Here is a 20,221-nt window from a genome sequence, read left to right as displayed (position 1 = left end):
TTATGATGCGATCTAAGATTCCCATTCTGAATATGAATGGGAAATAATAAAATGTGCTCAGGAATATCTTCAGGTTAATTTTCTCGAAGAATTGTATGAGATAAATCTAGCAGAAATTGATATAAAGTTGTACTGACGTTATTATTATTATTATTATTATTATTATTATTATTATTATTATTATTATATCCATAAACAGTACCAAACATGAATAGTGAAGGCTAATCCCAAAAGCTAATCCTAGTTTCGAAGTAGATGGAATTAGCCCGCCTTATTCAACTAATCCTCATAATGATAGACTAATTATTGTAATGTATATGTCAATACGATGTATAATAATAAAAGATGATACTGATATGAAAATAAATTATGTGTATTTATATTCAAGGAAATAAATATTAAAAAGAAATAAGGTACTCTAAACTGTGTACAGAATTTTGTACAGAGCAGAAAATGCAATATGTCTTAATTGTACATATGTAAATACTCTGTATGATGATAATAGAAAAAAAATTATTATTATTTTAAAAAAAACAATTATAGACAGTTATTGTAGATTATTACTATTATTATTTAAAAAATATTATGTACGTGCAAGTATCTGTTATGCACAGTTGTGTTTATGTAATGTATTATAAATATGAGGGTGGTCTGAAAAGTTCTCGGCCTCGGCCATAGATGGCAACACCATGCAAGATTTTTTTCTAAGTTGTCATAAGCATCCGCATGAAATTGCAAGGCATTCTATCCAGTAGTTTCTTTTATACAACTGTCTGTATCCCTTGAAATGGATAAAATTGAGTATCGTGCGGTTATAAAATTCTTTGTAAAAGAAGGTTTAATGCCAAAAGAAATTCATTCGAAGTTCATAAAAGTTTACGGGCACTCTTCGCCTTCGTTTTTGACAACTAAGAAATGGGCTGCCGAGTTTAAACGTGGACGTACCAGCCTTGAAGATAATCCACGTGAAGGACGTCCAAAAGTATAACAACACCAGAAATCATTGACCAAGTGCACGATATGGTATTGAATGACCGGCGAGTCAAAGTGCGTGAAATTGCTGAACGTGTAGGATATATTTTGCATGAAGAATTGCAAATGAAAAGCTTTGCTCAAGATGGGTTGCGCTTGCTCACAGCAGATCAAAAATGCACTCTCATGAAAATCTCTGAACAGTGCTTGGAGCGTTTAAACAAGAATAAAACTGATTTGTGCGTCAATTTATTACTATGGATGAGCCATAGATTCACCATTATACACCAGAATCCAAACAGCAATCAAAACAGTGGATAAAAACCGGTTGTTCAGCGCCAAAGAAGATAAAGTCGGGTCCATCAGCAGGAAAGGTTTTGGGATGCTAAGGCATTTTGTTTATTAATGATCTTGAAAAGGGTAAAACAATAACCGGAATATTATTCTTTTAACCAGACTAGACGAAAAAATTCGTGAGAAAGATCACGTTTGCAGAAGAAAAAAATCATCTTTCATCAGGACAATGCACCTGCCCACAAAGGTATTTTGGCAATGGGGAAATTAAGGGATTGCACTGTGAATTGTTGGAACATCCACCCTATTCCCCAGATTTGGCTTCCTCTGACTTCTATCTCCTCCCAAAACTAAAACTCTTCCTCGCTGGTCAGCGTTTCTTCGAATCAAGAGGTGATTGCAGCTGTATAGGAGTATTTTGCAGATCTTACTGAGAACCACTACAGGAACGGGATAATGGCGCTGGAGCATCTCTGGAATAAATGTATTAGTCTTAAGGGAGATTATGTTGAAAAATAAAAATAATTTTGAAATTATAAATTCGTTTTTTCATTGTTAGGCTAAGAACTTTCCAGACCACCCTCGTATTATATATAAATAATATATAAATAATAAAGTTTGAAAAAAAAAATTTCCTGTTTTTCATATTAGGCCAATTGCAGTAAAAGGCGTGACACCACTCCAAAGGGCAAACCGAAATAATAGACTGCAATTTGAATTTGATGAACTTGGAAATCAGCAATTCTAACTCTCAGTTTAAAAAGAGCAGTCGCGATCTAACTAGAATTTCAACTCTACTTTATTTCTACGCTCAGAGTGGACTTTAAAAAGCAAAGAGATGGCCTACATCCAGCTAACATGCGTGTACGAACGTTTAGACTTGGTAATCTGCAGGACAGACACACCCGTGTGCAGCAAGGTGTCCGGACTAGTTAAACAAGGTCAGCTTTTTAATCCCCTGTTTTATAGAATCGCAAACCTTGATATGTTTAATGCTGTATCTGGCTTATCCGGTGCTGGTGGTCACGGCAAACCACCAAATGCTGCATGCATGCGTTGGCTGCTTGCATTCGCTGTGATAACAGCTAATGCGATAATCAGCCTGCATCCATTCATTGTCAAGAGTTTCTTCAACGCTGCCAATGTGACAATACCAACAATATTAGTGTTAACTGCACGTTGCTATAGTAACGAACGTATATCCAACACAGTATCAACTTTTTCCTAAACAACATGTATACGTCCTCCTTATATATGCTACCACTTTTAAACCATTCTGTTTCTTGTATAAGCGCGCGCGCGCGCACACACACACACACACACACACACACACACACACACACACACACACACACACACACACAACCAGTAATAACCCAGTGGTGTCGTAACTAGGGCGGAAAAATTTCCCCGAGTACAGACAAGAATGGGCACACAACTCTAAATTATGCAACTGAAATCACTCCATGTATATATTATTAACCCTTCTCGTCATTGTGGCCACAGCTGATTGCGGTGTCAGCAAACCCAAATTAATCAAAAAATTATTTGAGATCAAAAGTGAGTCACTAGCTCCTAACCGGTTTAGCTGTTTTTTGTCTATTGAATATCCAGTTGAAGTACAACCATTTAATGACAACTGAAACACTGGCTAAAAGTTCGAAAAGTAAACGTCAATTTCTTTAGCTGATAAAAAAAAAAAAAAAAAAAAAAAAAAAAATTGATGCTGTTTCTGACTGTGACTATTTATTTATTGTCTTGTTTTCACGTAACCAAGAACAAAGGTGTACTCAGTAAGCTACAATTACTGTCGTTTAACTGAAGTATACATCAAGTACAATACAATTAAAGTGCATGAGGAGGAGCGTTTAGCCTTCGGCTATAGGATAGGTTTTAATAAACTACAATAAACCACAATAAACTTTTTTTTTCTTGCTACAGATATCATTAGAATTAAAGTAAGTAAAAGCAATATCATTTAACTCCCGATAATGAAAAATAATTGCTATAAAACTGGCAGTAACCTTCCTGCAATTAGACACTCCCTTACATATCAACTGAATGTGATAGGAAATTATCAATGCACAGAGCTATTTTTATTAGCATTTTACTAGTAATTACAGCCTCAAAATGACCTCAACTATTTGAGGACATAACATGCTAACAATTGAGTTGACTCCAAGAGCTTCTAACGTCACGTACACCTGAACCTTCACCCAAACATTTTAAGTGCGTAAGCATTTAATAGATTCGTTTGAATCCCTCCGTACGTGCGCAAGTAATTCTGGGACTAAAAGAAAATTATATCTACAGTACATAGGCGTGATATATGTACAGTATATATTCGTATACAGTACACGAATAAATATACAAAACAAAAAGAGTATTCCCAATACATTTCTAACATTCGATGGAACATTTTAGTTATCCAAAACTACTACTTACAATTTTAGATAGAATTTTGGTATTACTAAGATTACAAAAGTTAGTTTATTATCATATACATGCGATCATTCCGCTGTGTGTGTGGGGGGGGGGATGATACACACTTATGGTCACCTTAATTTTGATACTTTTAAGTTTTGTTGAGAGCCAGATTATATCAAAAACTAGCATCACAAAGAATTAATGAAAAGTGTTTGTAAAATGCAGGCGCATTCTTTCTTTTAATAAAGATCCTGACTTTTTCCAACGCCTAAATATGAAAATAAATAGGGGGAAAAAATGTGTGGGTTGTGTTGAGTAAGGGATTTATCAGTAAGGTATTTATTTCGATGAATGTTGATTCTCTGAAATGTCGACAATGGGGTTACTGGAAGTCGCAGGTGGACCCGCTTGCATCCAGCAACCTTGTTTGACCTACAAGACAGCAGCAACAACAAAAAAGCCAGGTTACAACATTACAAACTAATTGAGCTCCGTCACCGCTTCGTATACTTCGGAAGTGTGTCGAAATCAGGTAAGTGGTCATTTTCAACTGAATGATGAAATTCTTAGCGAAGCGCTGTCGCCAATCGTTCTGATAATTCATCTTTTTTTGCCCTTTACTCTGGACTCTAACCCCCCCCCCCCCCCTTTGGCTACATGTCCCATGTGATTAAACTGTCAGTAGTCAGACGGCTGACACTCAAAGTGATCTCATTCGAAGTACAAGTGGTGTTGTAGACACACAATCATTTTTAGGAGTGACCAATTATAAGTATACAGTGCTTAGGGTGAGGGGTTATAATTTGGGAAGGTCCGATATTGGCCAGTTTAAATTTTAAATGTCCAGTTTTATCGAAATGGAAGGGCAATACTTGTCAAAATAAAAATTGTGCTGAGAAACAATAAAACAAAAGATATAACACAAAACGGATGTAAAAGAAGTTTTTTTTTGCGTGTGTGTGCATTTTACCTACAAAGTATATGAGGAGTTATAATGTTTATATTGCATCGAATGGAACTGTTAAGAGTGAATAAAATTTATGATTATATTGGGATAATATAGTTTTATTGTGCTTGTTATTATAGATGTGCATCGTTGGTGGGTTTACGGATTACTCCAGTTGTGCGACAATTATAGCATACGCTGCGCTTACACCGCATAGTCGGCACCGCAATAAAGACGAGGCAGGTTTAATCAGTGAACAACTGAAATCTCTGAGCATTTTTCTCTCCAACACAGCTGAATCGGTTTCAGTTCTGTAAGATCTGTTTCGCCGTGTTTCATCGGTGTTGAATTTTAGTGAAAACTGTGAGTGCTGCACTTTTAAAACGTTACGAGACCATTTCAAGCGATACCCGGAATTTCTTTTAACTAGTAAGAGTTTAATTTGTTATTATTTTATTTTATTTTATTTTTTTACTTTGGTTTATTTTTTTATATTTTTTTTTTTACTTTGGTTTATTTTTTTTATATTTTTTTTATAACACTCTTAACAAAAGTGTGCAAGGAAAGTATGAAAATATTCTTACTTGCACCGACAAAATCAACGCTTTCAAATAAAACCTAACGCTTTGGGAAGCAAGAATCAGAAGAGAAAACAGAGCAGAAATGTTTGACAAAAGGTGGATAAAAATCTTATCGATCTGATTTTACAAAGTTTAATATTGCTTAGCAAAAATATCGAAAAATATTTTCGCTCACTTGATGTATCATCCTTAGATGGGTAAGAGATCCGTAAGATGGTTAAAAAATTAAATATTTATTTAATAAATATTTGCATAAATAAACATTTATGCATACAGGACTTAAATCGATTTGTTTGCATCTCAGGTACTAGTTAAGCTTGTGCATGAATGAGAGGCGTTGCCGGACGAATGGCATGATTGGGAGGATGGCAGTTGGTAACCACTGACGTCAGCAGTATTCTTATTTTCTTACCATTGTTTGCGCGGGGCGTCTTTAAAAACAGGAATTTGCTCCACAAGTACATACAAATATTTTTGACTAACTTTACCTCGGGTATTTCTGAGAGATTAAAGTACTTTCTTTTCGTATTTTATTTTATTTATTTATTGCAGTATAGAAAAGAATCAAAGGAAAAAAAAGCTGGAATGAGAAAGACCTGTAAATGTCGGACACTGTTCATTTTTCAATTCGAGAACTTTAGAGCTAAACAAGCCTTTCTCAAGACGAAATACTACACTGCCTTAGATAATTTCTACTCCCCCCCCCCCTGAAACATAGGGATGGAAAATATGAAAGATTTTTTTGGTTGAGGGGAAAAAAGAAGGGGAGGAGGAATATCATTGCTATTATTTATAGTACAAAACAGAAGATATGTGCAAATTCACAGTAGATTTTCTAAAAGAAATTTTGTTTTATTATCAAAATGCACAGGAACAATGGAGAAATTATTCTTCTATTTTCTACGGTTTCCTGATCTTATGGTTACAGTTACCACGGGTTGACATGTTCATCCGAACAACTGAAAATTCTTATCCAGATAAAGTTCCGATAGAAACCAATTCCAGCCTGAACCTTTTAGAATCAAAGTACAGTCCTGCTTCTAGATCTTTTATATTTCAATAAAAAAAAAAAAAAAACTATTCTATTAAAGAAAATTAAGAGGGGAACTTAAAAATCGTAAATAGTCCTCCATATTTTGTCTGAATTCGATCCTGAAGAAAAAAAACACTGCAATTTACACACTGACGTGAAAAATCAAATTCAGTTTAAAAACGCTGACGGTTACTGGTGCTCTGCCTTGATGGATTAGAAAAGATCGGAGTTCAGCTTTATAGAATCCATTGGCTTTCTTTATTTCCCCCCCCCACACACACCCCCACCTATTCTCCTCGCATCATTGAGGATATCACACTTATGACAAAGCTTCCTATTATTTATTTATAAATAAATAAATAATAAAAATAACCCAGAAAAAAGAACTTGCTCACTATTCAAATATCTTTCTTCTCTTGATTTTCGGGGGTGGGGTGGGGGGAACTTATCTTATTTTTTTTAAATCAACTTAAAATCAAATAGAACTTAAGTCTATCTTTCTTCCTGACAAGTAAACTTAAAGGAGAAAGACAATACAGTATTACTCTCTCTCTCTCTCTCTCTCTCTCTCAAAAACGTATCGTTCATATTTTGTGACAAAATTAGAGACTCGAACGCAGGAAGTCTTGAAGTGGGTGAGCATCTTACTTCTCAGCTCTCGAACAGTCGCCAGTTTAGTTCTTAATAACATAAACTATTACCTGCTAGATGGGTAGGCGTAAGCAGACCTTCATTGTTTCATGACAATACGGAACATCCGTCTTAGTCAAGTAAATGAACGAAGCTAATTTATTATGTAGATAGAGAGATAACTTCGTGTCAGCCGTTCACTTTTTTTTTTAACAGTAATGCAAAGCCGTGATTTTTTTTTTTTTTCCCCAAGGAACAAACTTTGACAATTGCAGTTATTCACTAGCTAAATAGAAACATTGATAATAGATAGTCTCTCCGTAGGAAACGTTACGTGAGTTCTACTAGCTAGCAAAAAAAAAAAAAAAAGGGATAGGTCAAAATAGGCAAGGACATCAGTAATCTAGGGTTAAATAAAAATTTCTCTCCGTAATTATAAATTACAATCTGATTTTCAGATTTTGAAATGTGACTGAACCTCTTTTATTTTATTGGTTAAATGAAGTTGGTTTTCGAATTCAGTGAAAACTCGCTAAAAGCTGTTCGTTCGCAGATGCGGTGAGTTAAAAACTGGAAAATAAATGAGTATGAATAGAGAATGAACCAACGTGAAAAAGACTTAATCCAATCATTTAAGTGCTATGATAAAAGCAGACAACACATTGCAAATGTACAATTTTCCCAGTTAGGAAAAAAAAAAAGAAAGAAAGAAAGAAACGAGGAAAAAGAAAACATTCATCAAACAAAATCGCCCGTGGTTGCATTCATGTTTGCATTTCCGTAATTTCTTTTATTTTGTAATCTGACAAGGTGTTGTTGTCCGACCACTTTTACCACAAAGTTCTGATTAATTTTGCTAATTTCGTAAAGCGAGCACCACCCCGTATGAAATGGGTTAACATCTGGGCGTTCGTGCATATGATTGACCGTTTTCAATATATTTTAGGGGAAAAAAGAAACCAACAGAATCCATAATCCAGTGCATGTTTGCACAGAAAATCCGAAATGTAGCAAACAAGGTTTTACATTCTTGTCAAGTTAGGAAAGAGAACTAAAGTTAGTCGTAGGTACTCAAAATATATTCTGACTGCCATTTTGAATCTTATTCCACCCCTCCCTTTTTTTTTTTTCTTTTTTTGACTAAATCATAGAAGACTGCAATGTATAAGTATTTTTTTCTTCCACTTTTTTTTTCTTACATATATATATATATATATTAGTTTATTATTTAAAAAATTTATTACATATATATATATATATATTCTTCAATTTTCGATAAATATCTTCCATTTTGAGCAAAACAAAACACGTTCCTATAAAATTTGTAATGAAGCATCAGCCATATGAGTTTCTGGCGAAAATTATGTTTCGTTTATTTTTAGTTGGGTGGGTGTCAAGTTTTTAATAAGTCCGGAATATTTGTGTAGACGCTTATGTTTTAAAATTCTTGTAAGTATGCATCCGTAAATTCCATTACAACTGCTCAATATTATTTATTATTTATTACTATTATGTCAGGGCTAAAATGAAATTTAGGGAATAGCGAAAAAAAACCATGCACCCTTTTTATAAGAACTTCACAAAATCCTTTCCTTTTCTTTCTATCCACTTTCAACTATTTTACGAAACGTAAACAGTTGAAAGAAATAATTCTAAATTAGTGTTCGTAACACGATTGATTATTACAATAAACTCATTGAGTTTATTATATAAACTCAATAAGCTCATCCAGAGCAGGCTTTTACAAACGTCCATGGGACTCGAACCCACTTCCTGCTGGGTGGAGAGTGGCATGCTATCCTCTCCGCCAACCAGTCCGGCAACTATTATGATGATAATAATCCTCAATACTGGAAATAATGCAGTTTTATTACAACAAGAGCTATTTTAGGCACCAGATGCAGAGTGATGCTTCCTACTGCGGAAGTAAGGATTAGCCCACATCGTAGCAACAATGATATCAACGGCATTACCGCGAAATTCAGCCATTTAAATCCTCTTAAATCCGATTTTAATATTTTTTTTCGGTTTTACTGTCAGAAAGTATGTCATTACATTTACCCCAGTGTGTGTGTGTGTGTGTGTGTGTGTGTGTGCACCGTAGCAATTCTATGTTAGAAAGTTAGATTTGTCGTTGTCAATTCTATGTCAGAAAAAAGTGAACTTAAAATTTGAATTAATTTGAAATTTAAAATTTGAATTAACGCAATTAAGACTCAGATTATTTTTACTTTATTTAATGAATTTGTTCTTTATTTGATTTCATATCAAATGATGTATTTCTCTGGAGATATCGATTTCTTAGTTTGGGCACTTGTCGATGTATGATAAACGTTACACACACCCCAAAAAAGTGAAACTCTTGAGTGAAAATTCCTCCTAGAAAACCGAGTATTGTAGTTTTCTCTGGATTGTTTTAATTTATTTATTTGAATACCAGGGAAGTTTTAAAGTGACTTTTCGATTAGTTCATTCTTAATTCTATGAGGACTTCACGAAAAGTAATGTCTTTTTATTTATTTTGGATTATAATAGGAGCAGTAGGTATTTCATGAGAGAAAGGAGACTAATCAATCTTATTCTACAATTTCAGACAGTTCTTTCTCAATAAGATAAAGTCAGTAGAAAACTTCCCGTTTACACTTCTTTTGGTGATGATTTTCACCAACGTAAATGCAGTTTTATTTATAAGTCCGTTAGGATACAACTGAGCCTCATATGGACGAAACCACATCTTTACTACTGACTCGGTGGCGCCTTCTCACCTGGTTCTTCATTCCGGAAGATTCACTAATCCATATCTTCACTTCTTCGGTATTTCAAAGTCTCATTCGAAGTGAACGGGGTGGTTATTGTTGTTCTAGAATTACTACCGAAGCAACTAACGCTCAAAGAGTTGTGTATCATGTCTGTGTTTTAACTGTGTGTTCTTCTGGTTGGTTTGTCTGTTTGCGTGATGAAAGAAAATCTTTGTCACTTCCATATGAGACCAGCTAACTCACTTTCAGTTGAAAAGTCCTTATGAAGAAGGTTCTAGGCATGAATTTTGAATTCGCTCCACCATTCGTGTCTCAGAAGACAGTGTCAAAGTTTGCACTGCGGACACACGTCTGTAGTCCAAGGGGAAGATCATTTTCCGTTAAATGGCCCTTAGCGGATTTTTTTTTTTTTTTTTTCTGTGTTATACAAAAAGGTTGCTTTGTTTCAATCATTCCAGCTTAAGAGCTTAGCGGTACGTTCGCCAGGTGGAACCGTTTTAAAAACGATTAACATCAATAAATATCGTATCAGTTGCTCAGGGGCGAATGCTGGTCTTGAAATTCACGCTTGCTCTTGTTATCATTCAGGGAGTGAGAGGTGTGATTGAAGTCTGATTAGCGGAATAATGAATTACTGACCATTTAAAACTATATATTTAGAAATTTATGTACATTTAATCATACAAATACGACATTTATTTTACAAATGATATTCTATCTTTTTAAATTTAGCTACTCGAATACAAATTCAACCCTACGGTTCTTCTTTATGAATTGGTCAATAACATCGTCATAACAAGTTAGTTGTAACTTAATTTTCCCAAGCACCACGCACTCTTGTAAAGGCTGGCTGAAGCTCACTGGCTAGAGCTACTTTGACTGCGTATGGCCTTGTGTTTAAGACGATGTGAAGGGAGCAGAAATAGCTATGCGCGCGCATGAAATCACAGCGCTGCTGCGAGGTCCTGGAAGCTCCTACAACCGAGCAAGCCAAGGTAGCTTTTGACTAGACGAGCAAGCATCGGCCTTCGATACAACGAAAAGCTCAATTATTGCCGCGCAAGCTTAATACGTCTTCTGTCTACAAAAGTAAAAGCCTAAATGGAATGCTTATAAATGCACGCATTTATTAGCAAATGAATATTACTTCTTTCTCAAGTAATGAGCTTGCGCAGCAAGCATGGAGAATTCGCCCCTGCAGTTGCTCTTTCAAACAAAGCACTACAACCACTTAGGAGATTGAAAGCGCTTCACGCTGTGATGAAGCGACGATTTGACCGACTGAACAAAACGATAATTTTAACTATTTCTAACTCATTATTTTAACTTTTAACTATTTCTAACTCATTATTATAATTAGCATTTTCTTAACTATTCTTATCAAATAAAACTGAGAAGAATGCTGATAGTATCGTTATTATCATCAAAAATTATCATGAAAAAAATGCTTTCATAATTATTTTAAAGTTCATGTGGAAGTGATATTTTATGTTTTAATGTTTTTTTTAAATAATTTTTCCCCTTTGTAAATCGACTGAGATTTTTTTTTTTAAACGACTTTTAGCAATTTCTTTGGAAACCTCTCACAAGCATCTGAAATGCAGAGATCATCAGTTTTTTTTTTTTTTTTTTTAAATGTAAGATCACTAACTTGACTTGAAACTAATAATCATAGACCACAGGGGTAGCTCATCATTAACGTTGTTTGAAACTTGATCCTTCCCACTGTGTTACGTCACAGGCTCGTTTATTGTAGTCTCGTCACCAACGAGTCATAACAAGAGACACTTTTGTAACTGGTTTTTCAAACTGTCAGAAATTTCCCTTCCTCCTACATTCAAACGTGGCACTCTTACAAAAGAGAAATAAGGAACAATCTCAGCACCCATGATAAGAATTAATCATAGTAATTGTGGCTGGACAAGCACTCCGTTAAAAATACACCTTTCAAAATACACGATCTAATAATGATTTTGTTTTTGAAACAAATTATTCGAGCACAGCTAATGTTTTCGTAAGACGTTCGTTACGTTTCGTATGAATATATTCGAATAATCGGCTTAGAGGAAAGACCGGTTTGGGGTCGGAAATGTGGCTGTTAAAAATCATTTTGTGACATAACAGTGAAAAGGAAGGATAATCTAAAACAAACAACTGCTCAGAATGAGGCCGAGGACTGCCATGGAAAGTTAACGTTAAATAGCATTTGACCTTCTAATGTGTGCTGAAATGCGAAAAAACCAAAAGAAAATAAAGTTGGCAGACGAGTTAAAAGTTCAGTAATTTGAAGCATCGCCTCGGGAAAAGGCAATGAGAAGGACAATACAATGTTTATCACAAGACAAACCCAATGCTGGAATGAAGCAGTCTGACTACTTTTACGTACCGAGAACTGTATCCTTGCTCGTGAGAAACTACAAATTTGGTAGTATAGCACGCAAAAAGCAAGATAGTTACAGATAACCGTTTAATTCACTGCATGACTGTACAAGCTGCCCACATACAAACGAGTCATATTTAAAAAGAAAATAAGATGTAGATAAAGACTAAATAAATATAGTACTTATATACACTGCCGTTGAGAAACAATAGCATACAAGTGTTATATAAAATGTGACTATTTTCTGACCTATATTCGAATTGCAAATGAAATTTATTTTTGCCTCCTTTGCATGCTGAGAAAGGAAAAAAAAGTTCAATCTTCGTCTGCTTCTAGAATCACAATATTGTTGCAAATTCTAGGACATGTTTTATCGTTAGCATATCGACACATTATAGCGTAAATTATGCACATGTAGAAAAACTTGTCCTGTTTATTCCTGTCGCCTAAAACAGGCATGTACGGTGAGCGAGATCAAAAGAACAAGACACGGCTTTTCTTATTTATTACAGCCGCCCTTTTCCTTGCCGATAATGACGTGATTGGCAGCTTGATGCCAAGTAGATAATCAGGCCAAACAACAAATGAATAGAATTTCTATGTAGCACTTGCTGCACACGCGCGACATGTAATATTAAGACTAGCGGACATTCGATTACAACTCAGTTATCGGCAGGAACCGTGAATCGACATCCAATCTGCGATGTCACTTAATACTCACGTGCCTCGCGAACACTCGAAGCGTCTGCTATCGTGACTCTATCAGCTGACTCCTGTGCTTCCTCAGCCAGTCACGTAACAGCAACTGCTCGAGCAGCACGTGTCGTTATTACCTCTCCGCTGCGTTCGATCATGGGCACCTATGACGGAAACTGGCGGGAACTGAGCGACAGGTACAAAACGGGCTGTCCTCTGCGCGCAGAACATTCCGGCGAGGAGAATCTCAGACGAGGAGTGAGTGACGGGCCATCCGAAGACTGTCAAGGCGAATCCGATTCTTCTCATTCCGTCGATGACCTTCGGGAACGAAGGAGCAATCACCGACAGGGAAGTGATCCTAAGCTAATGTCTTCGGACGGATCGGAAGTGAACGGGAACACCAAAATAGCCGACAGCGACTCTGTTCAGGCGAACAGTTCCAAAGGAATTGCGACTCCCAAGTTGTGTCATCGCTGTAAAAGTCCCGTGTATCTGACTGATCGTGCGGAGAGCAGCCGAGGGGTTGCTTTTCACGAGCCTTGCTTCCGCTGTTTTGTGTGTGACGTCAAGTTAAGCAAACAGAATTTCTGTACAAGTCACCGCGATCCTACCGACTTGGACGTGTACTGCCGCACTCACGTTCCTCGACATACCCCCAATCTTCCTGATAGCAGTTCTTTGTTCCCCAGTGCACCGCAAGAGGTGCCCAGAAGAGACGTCATCAACAGCCAAATTCGAGGTCCAGAGGCCGGAAGGGTGAGTTTTTTTTTTTTGGGGGGGGACTTCATTTTCGTAGATCATCCTCTATTATCTTATGACAACAATTAGATGACCATTTGTCTGCATAGCGCGCGCGCCTTTTAGTAGAAATGTTAGAACGAGCCAATTAATATTAAGAAATATTAAGGATTTGTTAATTGTTAGCAAAAACCCTGCGTGCTGTTACTCGTTACGTAATTCAGGAAAATATTTCGGCTTTTGGGTGACACGAATAATTGAATTACACCTGTTTTTAATTTTTTTTCCCTTTTTTTTTTTTTTTTTTTCAGCGTGCATTTACTCCAGGGTTAATAAAGAGACTAGGAACTGTCACGTGTCAATAAGTAGGACAACGATTGAGCTTATTCGTGCATTCAAAATAAATGCGTTCATCTATTATCCCTTCGCTGTAATGGAAGTTGTCAGATGGCACTTTAAAGAATCGAAAGTGCCTTGGCATCATTCTTCTACTCTGAACCGGTTCTGGTCTCATCCGTCTACGAACAGAAATTCTCAACTACCGGCAGAGTTTTACAAATAGTCATATTTGTAAATATGACTGTGGGGTACTATGAGCTACGTTTTTTTAAAAAAAATGTGACAAGTATTCTCTTCAGAAATCTTGTTAACGCTGTGATCAATGTGCATATTTGCAAAATATTTCAATATCACGAATTATTTTGACTCAAATTGCGTATTGGATTTGCATCGAAATAATTGGATGTTTGTTATTATGAAGCCCAAAATATCGGATTCATTTAGTCAGCTCCTGCGAATCGGTAAATAATTGATTGTTAACAAAGTGACGCGAAATTTGTTTATTTTGGGATTTTCCCCGAAAAGGAAAAGCCGAACTTAGATATTGAGCACCGTCTATCTACATTCTATGAAATGATTTGCATTTCACAGGCGCAGATCAAGAGACAAAATATACAACGTCACTCTCTAAGCAACAAAAAAAAAAAAAAGGCACTTTGCATGAAATGAACACGCAACTTGTCCTCGCGGTTAATAAATCTTGTAGAAGATGCTCTGATACTGTAGACGCCGCATCTTGAGAACGTCAGTTGACTGCGGGCGACAATTTAGAGAAGAGAGTCAGAGTCTTCATGAGAAGCCACCTTAAACCAAATTAAATAACATTTTATTTAAATAATAACATGTTTAATATGAAAATTAAACATGTTATTTAGTTGACATAATTTAAGCCAAAAGAAAAATAGTTACACTTCTGCTAATAGAGGAGACTGTGCTAATTAACTTTCGTAATAAATATTTATTTTCATTCCAGGTCTTCCATCCTTATAATTAGCAAACCAAATGGTTCACTGTATAAATAATGGATTTTCTTATCTCGTGATGACTTTGGCTGCGCTGTGCTAATACATCAGTGTCTGCTTTGACTTTGCAAATTATTGTCACTAAAAGAAAACCCAACTGTATTATTGCTGATTAATGTTTTAAAAAAAAACCTTCTTACAGACCGAAGTACATTCAGCATGACAGCAAAGTCTATAACATTTCTCTGGCCTTAACGGGCAAGCGTTCTGTTACCCCCACCACCACGAGTGCTGCACACAGCGAGTAGTAAAGATTTAAAATAAGATGAACTACATCATACCAATACTTACACCGTAGCAATACAAGGCTGCGATATCCTAAGTTTATCACTGCAACCATGGACGTCCACAGAGGGGGGACACTTGTCCCCACGGATCTACTTGTGAAAAAAAAAATTAAATAAATGCATGTATGTATTGGTATAATTTTTTGCCTCCAACAAAATTTTTTGCGGACGCCCCTGCGACTGTAAATTGCGCATATTCTGAGAACGGAAAATATAGGGGGGGGGGAGCTTGCCTTTCGTAGATGTAATGCACATAAAAAAAAAAAACATCGAGGTCTTCTTAGAATAATAATAATAAATTGATTATTACGAGTGTGCAACCATTTTCTCTCTGCCTGTACATAAACAAGCTTTAGTTTATATAAAAATACGTGGAATTGCTTTAATAATGATTGATTTCCACTCGAATTAGATTTATGTAAGAAATTGAATAACTAATGACTATAGTTCGTTCATTGTGCTGATATAAATATGCAAATTATACCTTTTTTTTTTTTTTAGAATTATTCACTATTTTTGAGGCTGATGAACCGCATTACTTCACCAATAAAAAACAGAAATCGAGAGGGGTAAAAAGTGAATTGTTTGATTAATACTAATTCTTTCATTAATAATTAATACTAATACATTAATACTTCATAGCTTTAGAACTCTGAGAATTCTAGTTAAACGATTTTTTTAAAACTCCTGTTCATTAGATTTACACTTTTTGATAAAATTCAAAAGGCTGCTGATAATAATCCACAGATTCGTCTGCGCATTAATAAAATTTCGACACTCGGCATTCCTTTGCTTGTGGGTTCTTCTCTTCATAGTTGTGTTATTAGTTGGGCTAAGAACTTTATTTAGTTTTAATTTGTATCGGGTCACCGATTTCGGAACCTTTTCTTTTGTTATTTTAAGACCAAATATATGTTTTTCAAGTACGTTGTTTTCCGACCCAGTAACCTTTCATTTACGATTGTACAGCACTCGACGACCAATAATTTTTTTGACTTTGTGGACATTTTTTTTTTTTTTTTTATAATTTTCCCTTACTGGAAGAAATAGACAAATTCGTGCAATGTTTCGCGTGTGCCGCTTGAGTGAATTCGTTTTTCAGTTTTAAAAGAGCAGCAGGGAAAGGTTAGAATATTTAACTGAAGTATTGAACTTCAGCAGAGTCATCATTTTGAAATGATGCCACGAGAAATAGAGTTTGATAAATAACATTTTGCAGTGGGATAAGAGGGGAATACATATCTAAAACAATGTGGTATTGCATTAAAAAAATTTTTTTTAATTATAAAAACACTTTCCAATGAGAAAATGCGTCATGTTTTTGTTTTAAAGTGTTATCAAAAATATTTCTATTTATTTATTTTTTCTTTTCTAGTGAGTGGGGGGGGGGAGGACAAACAAAGAGTAGGGAGATTTCGACCCTCAAAATAAATAAAATAAAATAAAAAATACAGTATTATTTAATATTATTAATTTATTCATCTGAAATCGGCAATGCTGCTCGCCATCTTGTATTTGATCTTGTACTCGCTGCATTCACTGGACATTTTACGAATAGCAGAAAAACGAGTCATTAAAAAAAACAAAAAGAAAATGTTGATTTTGCAATCTTGTCTATTTAAAGAAAACTGGTGAACCGTAATTCGATACACTTATTAATAGATATTAACATGTCCAGAATTAAGTTCTTTATTTCCATAATAGGGAATTTATCCCTGCTTGCCAACCCTCTGTAAATACAACTCGGTGGTGGAAATGAACAACTGACATACTGTGAAAATTTCGCAGTGCTAAGAGGTCCGAGAACGAATGTATCTACTAATACTCCGAGGGCCCAAATAAGGATTTTTAAGCCTCTTATCGAAAGTTTGTTGGGGAAATGACAAAAAAAAAAATGTTATTACGCCGTTGAGTGGTGTGTGGTTCAACTGCCACACGAATTTGCAATATTGGGTGTCAGTCGTGGTATCGAATGCATTTTGTACTTGATGAAAGGCCATAATAATAAATGATATATAGCAGAATGTCATATTTAATGGCAAAGAAAATAACTAACGGTTGGGCGATGTGGGCAGGCTGCAGTGCCATTATTATTTTTTTTTTTGGGGGGGGAGACTTTTCATATATGATCTTTTTGCTCGTTATGGCAGAAATGGGCAATTGATTTCCTCCGCTTGAGTGGAGACAGAAACTGGAATTCTGGTTTTCGTTTCCTCTACTCCAAACCTATATTTTGCGCAAGCGCCAGACTTGTGGAACTGTTTCGAAAACTGTCCCCATTTACTGCAGACTTTCCGCATGTAATTTTTCGTGCTACGTCCAAGTGCGAAGCGTAACTATTCAAATAGACATTTTGAATATTTGAGTAAGATCTGTAAGAAATAACTTAAGTTTGGACTATCAGAGCTTTTTGCAAGTGAACAAAATATTTTGTGATAGACTCTTTCTCTCTCTTTACTCCTCAATGCTGAAACTGCAGAAAGAGATGCTCATAAGGATATGGTATTGTTCAGTAGTGCACCCAGAAGTGGGGACAGGGGCCTTCCCCTTCCCAAAGAAAAAGGAAAAACAACACTAGAAAATTTTCCAAAAATCTTTTCCTAATTAAAATTAATTTTTTTAAAAAATTTTTGTTGTGTCGTGTCTTCTATTAATATACTTATGAATTAGCGATCATTGCAGATGCTCAGTCATAGGTCGTATGCGATGCGTAGCGTGCATTCTCAAATTGTCCCCCCCCCCCCCCCCCAAGATTGAATCCTGAGTGCGCTACTGGTCTGGTATTGTTTGAACACAAGTGGCACTGAATGGTTTAGAATCGTGATTTAAATATTCTGAGAAAATTTGCTAGATGCATACTCTGAATGCGTACAATACTTTTATTCATAAAAGCCAAGCATCAGCATGAAATGTGAGGAATATCTCCTTCGTTCGATTTCTCCTTCTATCACTCTTATATTGCATTTAAGACATTCACGAGCATTGAAACAATGACCACCTTCAGGGTAATTGCCTTGGAGGCTAAAAGGGAGTAACCGATAACCCGGGGTTGCCTTATTAATTGTTTTTTAATATAACTATTATGGATGTATGACAATCAACAAAAATAGAAGCATTCCAACTCGCAGTATATCAGTTAATTATTGACTCAAACATTTCAATATTAACATTGTCTTAAATTGAAGCTTGGTATAATAAACTGTTTCAAAGAAATCTCGAATAAATCATTAACGATCCTTTTGAGAGTTCATTAATCATCTTTTTGGTCATCACCGAAGGCTTCGCCATATTTCACAATAAATCCGAGTCAGCGACCTTAAACCAATTTACATCGAGACGAGACGCTGTTTTTATTACGCGAATCATTAGGACTAAAGTTCAGCTTGCCGTAACTCTAACTCCGCTTCTAAGTTGAATATGATCTTCTCGCCCCTTTTATTCAACCTGTTCATTTGAAGCGATAAATCCATTGAACAAAAGCACTTTGAAAACACCCCGGGGAGGGTAACTCCAAAAAAAGCGTCGTTTCTCCCTTTTCTGTTGCACCGCAGAAAATCTATAGATTACGGTTCAATGGATTTCTACGAATTTTGATACGTGATTTGTCTTTTACGTTGTTGAAACTCGCTGTTTAGCCTAACCTAACTATGCAGACATTTCTACAGGTCGCTTACGAACATTCTACAATCCACCCCACCCTTTTGGAAAGTTCATCCTAAGTACTCGAACAAATAAAGAAGGGAGAAGAAAGTAGAATGCCACACTCGTCGCCAGAGGTCGCATCATTCAACTGATTTTGACAATTTATTCCTCAACTGTTTTACATGCGTCATCTAATATAGAAAAGCAAGTGACGCCCTATTAGCTGGCAACAGTTTTCTTTGTTTACAAACAGACCACAGAACCCCGGATACAAAATTATATTTACAAAATACAAATGCATTTATTTGTGCCCATCTAAAGTTACTCAATCGAATACTATAACTAACAGCATCATAGCCTGACAACCTTTCGTGAGTTGGGTTATCATAAAAACTCCACAATGAAAGCGGAAACTGACTTATTTGAAAAGTTAACCAATATTGTTGTGGTGGATTTTTTTTTTTCTTTTTACATGTGATGCTACTTCACTATATTATTTGTAAAAGAGCATGTTCGCATTGTTTTGTCTTATATAACAGATTTTGAGATCAAACCGAGTTGCGGAAGAGAAGATACAGAAAGAAGGAGAAGAAGAAGACAATGATAGTATGAATATTCTCGTGTTATTTAAAATCATCAAACATCTAGCCTATTAAGCTGGCATGTTGCGTTCATGAATATAGCCTTTCTATTTTCTCTGTGATGCTGTAACCCATTCGGTCATCGTTCTTGTTGTTTATATTTCTGATATAAGTTATCGTCTGTGCGGGCATACAAGTTACTTTTTTTTTATGACATTCTCATCCTTCAAAGGGGAAACGTATAGCTCATTATGTATGTTGAGTTTATGTTTTAGATAATTCGGAAACCAAGCATCCGGCCTGGTTGGCCGAGTGGTTAGCGTATCCGCTCTCTGGCCAAAAGGATGCTGGTTCGAATCCCGTCGTGGATGTTTGTGATTATCTATAAAAACACCAGTGGTGGACAGTAGATGGTGTTGGTGTAGATGATGCGGTTCGCTGTAGATGGAGAGTTGTGGAGTAGGTGCCCTCCCTCGATGAGTCTTTGGATTCCCTGGAGGTGTCACGTAATAATAATAAAACATGACTTTATTTTTCTTCATTTCCTCCAAATCGCTTTAGACCTCCAATAAGCAGCATGATAGTCTTACATTTGGCCGATGAGAATCTTCAATCATCTGAGGACTTTCATAAAATATTGGAGCCCACACTCTATTGACTATGAAGAGGAAATGTTATCCACTCTGTCATGATTGATTGCTTTATACTACATACTGTGCGCATAAAATGATTGATTTTGTTGATCGACATATTATGCTGTGTTAGGAGTATTAGGTGTGTCTCGAGATTTCGACTGCATCAGAAATAATAACTAGTAAATGAATCGGTCTGCTGCCGTGCAGTTGCCCCTTGGAAAATAAGTGTTGTCGTAAAGAGGAGCGATTCCTGAAT

The 20,221-nt window shown here is 35.9% G+C and overlaps 1 protein-coding gene across 2 annotated transcripts in view; it reads left to right on the top strand.

Annotated features, from left to right (window-relative positions):
* Positions 1-12,829: 12,829 nt before the first annotated feature.
* LOC150108465 (uncharacterized) overlaps positions 12,830-20,221 on the top strand; it is a 69,088-nt gene continuing 61,696 nt past the window's right edge. For both annotated transcript variants that reach the window (XR_016550658.1, XM_090415874.1), the window contains exon 1: positions 12,830-13,477. Coding sequence is in view for 1 of the 2 variants with exons in the window: in XM_090415874.1 (XP_090272000.1) it covers positions 12,875-13,477 (603 nt within the window). In the remaining variant the exon portion in view is untranslated. The remainder of the gene's footprint in view (positions 13,478-20,221) is intronic.

The sequence above is a fragment of the Typopeltis vanoorti genome, chromosome 3 (assembly GCF_054136105.1).
Source record: "Typopeltis vanoorti isolate ZY-2024b chromosome 3, IOZ_Tvanoo_1.0, whole genome shotgun sequence".
NCBI lineage: Eukaryota > Metazoa > Arthropoda > Arachnida > Uropygi > Thelyphonidae > Typopeltis > Typopeltis vanoorti.
Note: the sequence above shows the minus strand (reverse complement) of the source record. Positions and strands in the feature narration are given on the sequence as shown.